The 5,945-nt window shown below is 43.6% G+C and overlaps 1 protein-coding gene across 1 annotated transcript; it reads left to right on the top strand.

Annotated features, from left to right (window-relative positions):
- Positions 1-1,964: 1,964 nt before the first annotated feature.
- LOC103774958 (calcium/calmodulin-dependent protein kinase type II subunit gamma-like) lies at positions 1,965-3,936 on the top strand (the record flags this gene model as incomplete). Its single annotated transcript, XM_008942395.1, has 3 exons — positions 1,965-2,040; positions 2,522-2,616; positions 3,704-3,936. Coding segments are annotated over 3 exons (404 nt in total), but the record flags the coding sequence as incomplete, so codon positions are not given.
- Between the last annotated feature and the right edge of the window lie 2,009 nt (positions 3,937-5,945).

The following is a 5,945-nucleotide window of genomic DNA, read 5'->3' on the forward strand; positions in this document are numbered from 1 at the left end:
CCCTGTGACATCCCCAGGCTCTCTGTCCTTCAGGGAAAAACAGATCGCCTCCTGTGTGCTGGCTGTGGCTTGGGACATGTAGCGAAAGCAAGAAGACGAGCACAGTCTGATGGCATGGACTGGTGGTGAAGGACAGGGTTGATGCTGCATCGTGATGCTTGAGAAGGGAGTGCAGGTCTCTGTGAGATGAGTCGGCACACGATGGTTGTGGTTTGCAGATTTACTCACTCATCCCAAATGGAGCTTTTTCCATGGGCTCCATCGTCCGGACATTGCACATTTTGTTGTGTGCCCACATGGGAAGGACGTCCAACAAGTAGGCCTGCTTCATGTGAAAGCAGTTCCAGACAGCTTGCTTGTAAGGATGTTTTTCACAGTAGACATAGCCCACTGTGTTGTTTTGATCCATTCCCTATGTACATCTTTCAACATATGGAAATGTATACAGCCTGAGTGGCAAAACCAGCTCTCTTGCTGTTATGAGCCAGTTGTCCCCTATGGGGACTGGGTTGTATAGTTCTCTTAACTGATTTCCAAGATGGGTGCTGACATCTTTCAAAGCCAGATTATCATCTTGTTGCTCTCCAGCTGCACTTATCAGTGGTGGGATGAGATATGCCTGTGGTTTACATAGGAGGGCAGTTCAGACTAGCATCTTCTGGCATTTAGAGTGTATTTCAGCTTCCCCGACTTAGACATCTAAAGGTGGTAGGCTGGATTTAAACACCAGCCCCTGAATGACAGGCATCTGAGATGCCTCAGTTGAGACTTCCAAAAGTGCCATTCTTTCAGGGCCTAAAGGAGGAACAATCAGTTGACTGCTCCTGTTCCAGACACCTATGTTTTAGATGCCTAAGGGCAGATAAATTCCACTTCTGGTAGCAGGAACTGTAAATCTTTTGGTAATGTTGAAGATAATGCTAGAGCACCTCCTAAAGGCTTGTATAATGTGCAGGTTATTCTACCCACAGGCAAAGTGTGGGGAGAGATGAGTAGATGTGAGGGTGTGCATACAGGCTCAACCATATGTATGGTGCACATACAGTTGTAGAACTAGATTGTGTTATTTAACAGAGCTGACCCAAACTTTGTGAGTGTTGAGAACTCTTGAGATCAACATGGATGACCTCCATGAACACCTCAGAGAGGATGAGGCCTGAGCAGTTGGCTGTGGGAAACCAAGAGAAGAGAGTGCAGAGAGGGGCCAGATAACAATAGATAGCTAGGCCCTGTCTTCATTCATCTTGAAGTCCATTGTGCTGGGTTGGGTTAATGGCAGTGCTGTCAGGGTGCTGAAGAGAATTGTGCCATAAGGACTGGATTGGCAGAAGCTAACTCCCTGAGGAACTGACTACACAATAGTATTTAGCAAGGATGTGTTCATCCAACCCATCCATCCTGCTGCAGTTGTCTTTCTAGCTTGCAGAAGTCATCCCTACATGTCCCAGTTGCTTGTTTGCAGTATTCACAATAGATGAGGTATTTGTGATGGTGATAGGCAAGTTGTTGGGAGACTTTTCCAATTGGTTTGATCTGTGTGGTGGCCAGTTGTATATGACTACAGTGGTGAAGGATTTCCACATCTTAAACTGCCAAACAAGTGCTTCACATTGGCAGATTCATTGACATTCATTGGTCAGACTGTCCAGAGGCTGTTATTTAGAAGGCACCTCTGGTGTCTTAGACCTTCCTAGAAGGGGAAAAAAAAAAAAAAAAAAAAAAGTATGACATCTTTATTTTGTTTCTCCCTGCATTATGGGATCACCATTCTCCTTTCATACCACCGCCCCCCTACTCTCATGTGGATGGCTGTCATTACTGCATACCTCCAGAATGCAGGGAGCAGCATCCTATGAGATCTAGATTAACTGTGCTTCTCAAATTGCTTGTAGGAAGCACCCACTAAGCTCATATCCGGTTGAAGTCTTATGTGCAGTTAAATGGCTCTTTCTTCTCATTCACAGTGCGTAAGCAAGAGATCATTAAGATAACAGAACAGCTGATAGAAGCCATTAACAATGGAGACTTTGAGGCTTATACGTAAGTACAGATGTCTTCTGACAGGTTGTTCATCAGTTTGTGTGCAAGTGATGTTCTGTCTCCTGGGTATAAGCAATTGTCATGCAGTCAGGGATGGTAAAAAGTATTATGCTTTTTAGCCTCCATCAATTAGGAGTAGGGATATGATAGATCTCTCTAAATGAACATCAAGTAGAAGTCAGGTATCAAACAGCAACAGGAGCAACAAAGGAGACACATCCTTGCTTTGTGACAGAACTAGTGAGGAGGGCAGTGAGGTGGGCATAAAGAGAATAAAAGACAGAAACATAGAGGCTTATGTGAAATGCCAGCTAGCACCAACTCCATGTTTCAATAGAGCTGAATATGCCAGAAATTTACTGCTTGGAGTAGGGAAATAGGTGGGCACAGGCTGTAAGTCAAATGCCATACCAGCACTTCATTGTGTAAATGGCCCTTGGGCAAAAATGCAGACTGTAACCTGTGGTGCTCTTCTTTGCAGAAAAATCTGTGATCCTGGCTTGACCTCATTTGAACCTGAAGCACTGGGGAACCTGGTTGAAGGAATGGATTTCCATAAATTTTACTTTGAGAACTGTGAGTGGGTAGATTTGGTAACAACAACAGCTACATTCTGGGGGGAAGATTGCCCTTGTTTTTACTGGCTATCAGAACCAGCAAGAACTTTAATTCTGCATGGGTTATAGTGCATTCATAAGAACCAGCGTGCTTTCTCTCAAAAGCCTTTCTCAGCAACAATTTCAATTCTAACCCCCAGATCCCTTCACTGTAGGCATACAGTTTGCCTGGTGCAAATCTTTTGTAAGCATGGGCTGCAGGAGTTTCAAAAGTTTGAGGCACCAGATATCCTGCTGACACGGAAATGGAAATAGTGAGCATATTTTGATGGAAACAACATGTATGTTTGGGGTAGACATACTAAATGATCAGACACAAAGAGTCATGTACAAATTAGTCACACCTTTGCATTGAGTTTTCCCTGGATGGTTTAAGATATCTTACACCTAAGGGACCTGTTATGTGGATATGAGGCAAAAATGCACCTTATCAGCCTGGGGCAGGAAAAAGAGTTGGGAGAAATGCCATAATTTATACTAATGGTTTTGCCTCCCTTCCTAGGTGTCTCCACAGGATGAGAGTATTGAAATTTAAATCCTGAGCTGTTATTCATAATTTTGGGGGTTAGGACAACATCCTTAGTATAGGCAATATCTACTCCTCTAAGTATACAGAGACTTTGTCTCTCTTGACAGCCTGGAGTGATTCTTACACTTCTCTGAGGCTTGTTCATATTTAATGCAGGCCTAGCTTAAAGATCTCCTGATTATTGACTTCTTTGCAACAATATTCTCTAATATAAGATCTTTTCCTATAACTCAAGAAACAGCAGCATTAATGCTGGACAACTGATGAGTATGCTTTGCAGAAGAAGTGGGAGCAAAGGGTCCAGGGGATTCTAGGCAACAGTAAATGAGCAGTTCCTAAAGAGAACAGGTGATAGGGGAAATAACTGCTTGGATTTTGCCTGAAAAAATTGCAGGAGCAATTTGTATTGTATCCCAAAACCCAGCAGAAGGTGAGTAGAATACAGAAGAGGCTGGAGGATGCGGAGGGCTGTTTCTTCTTAGTAGTCAAACGCTGATGGTTTTGCACGTTCTGGCAGTACTGTCGAAGAACAGCAAGCCCATCCACACCACCATCCTGAACCCCCACGTCCACGTCATCGGCGAGGACGCCGCCTGCATCGCGTACATCCGCCGGCCCCAGTACATCGACGGCCAGGGCCGGCCCCGCACCACGCAGTCGGAGGAGACCCGCGTCTGGCACCGCCGAGACGGCAAGTGGCTGAACGTCCACTACCACTGCTCTGGAGCTCCTGCTGCACCTCTCCAGTGAGGATCGAAAACGGGTATGGACCTTCACAGGAGGAGAATATCCTACAGGCAGCAGAGGCTGCTGTATGGGGGAGTGCAGTATTCAAGGCTGTTTAGCTGGCTGCAGGAGAACCGTTTCTTGTTGTGGTAGGCTAAAAGCTTCCAATCGGTTGGTGTTCCTTTCTCTAAGTCCTGTCCTCTGGACTCAGTAGGATCATCAGCCACTCCTGACAAGCTGGAGTCATGTTCCACATGGTTGTTCCTGGGCATAGCTACCCTTGTAGCAGCAGTGCTTCCTCTCAGGCGCTCGGGTCTGTGCTCAGGCAGAGTGCTAATCCAGAGCAGGGGGGAAGAGTATCTCATGCTGTGCACAGGTTTGCTGTTTCCCAGTAGTCAGGGGGATCTACCTTAACATGCTGGGGGTGATTTCAGAGAACTTCCTTAATGAGAATGTCATATTCTAGAGAGCATATTTCTGTGCAGAACAATTTCTGTGCTATAAGGGTAAAGATTTACTAATATAAATTTTACCACTGATTTTCTGATTAGCGGGAGCTGTTTAGTGTACAATGTTGAGAAAACTCACAGGGAAAAAAATATAAACAACTAATAATACTATCAAAAGACATAAAATATCCCTCATCTAGCTTCCCATTCAGCACTGGAGGAAACTGATTATAAAATTTGACATGATGAAACTTCTTGCTTCCTCATGAAGGACAGCAGATCCATTTAATTCTGCAGCATTTAGGCATTCTTTTTTGTTATTGCCTCCCTGGTTTCTGCTGGTTAGATGTACAAAATCTTTCTGTCTCCTTTTGTTTTATGCTGAAGTATATACGTCACATTCATTCTCAAGATCAGAGTTTCCTAATCTTAGGACCTTTTTATTAAAATTTTTCTGTTGAAGAGCAAACACAAGAAACATCTATGCCCAGGAGACAAGCTTGTTTTTTTAATGTGGCTATTTGAGGATGAACCTCTAGTCTTTCTTGTGCCCAACTTGGGATGAAGCCAAGAGCACTTTTTATTCTTATGTGTTGTGAAGGTTTCAACCCTACTGAAAGCAATGGAAATTAATGTGAACTATCACAAGCAAATTGCAGAGGTCACAGATGGAATTTGAAAAGCAAAAGCCAGTTGGGGGCACCAGAAGCAGGGAAGCTTTCAAGAGAGCTAGATAATCAGCTGTTTTGAGGGTGTAAGGCAATGAGAAGGATAAAACCTTTGCAAGGAAACAAAAAATAACTTGCATCACTTTTTGTCACAGAAATGGGAAGGGAGATTTTTGTCCTGGATTTAGTGGAAAAAAAGATGCAGAAGAAATTAAAGACTGATACAGCTCAGTGGTTATGCTGAGTTCTGAGGAAACTTAGGAATGGAGAGTCTTAGCTGCTACAGAAGAAGGATGTTTCCTTGGCTTGGCTGCTGAAATGTTGCACCTCCTCCAAAAGTATGTGCTGGAGGGCTTCTGAAGACTGCAGAGCAGAAGCCATTTCCAAGCCACAAAATGTTGGTTAAAACAATATTTTAAAAAGTCCTATGAACTAAATTGAAGTTTAAATATTGGCATGCACTTCTGGGTTTTGAAGGAGGTGTAACCTTGTGCAGTTACGACTAGGGTCAGTGTGGGCAGCCCCAGACTGAACAACACTGAATCATTTAAGAGCAGCATTGGCCCATGTGCAGTGACGGGTAAGGATGAAGAAGGAATGAGGTGAAGAAGAGTGCTTAAATAGAAACCTAGGTCTGTTCTCACCTGGAAGACAGAGTTCAGGTTTGGGTAAGTAATCTTAAAAGGAAACTACACCTGCAAAAGAAGTTTGAGGTTAATTAGAGGACTTTAAGTCAGGAGTAGGAACCAAGAAGGGAAACAACTAGTATGAGAGTTTGCAACAAAGATTTGCAAACTAAGACATGGTAGAAAGAAGATTTGGCTATGCTTTCACGAAAGGACATTGCTAAACAAACATAAAAAAACCCAACCAAGCAAATGTAAATTACTGGATTTATTTTCATCAGTTTTGACAC

Source organism: Merops nubicus, unplaced genomic scaffold (assembly GCF_000691845.1).
Source record: "Merops nubicus isolate BGI_N331 unplaced genomic scaffold, ASM69184v1 scaffold34666, whole genome shotgun sequence".
NCBI classification, from domain to species: Eukaryota; Metazoa; Chordata; class Aves; order Coraciiformes; family Meropidae; genus Merops; species Merops nubicus.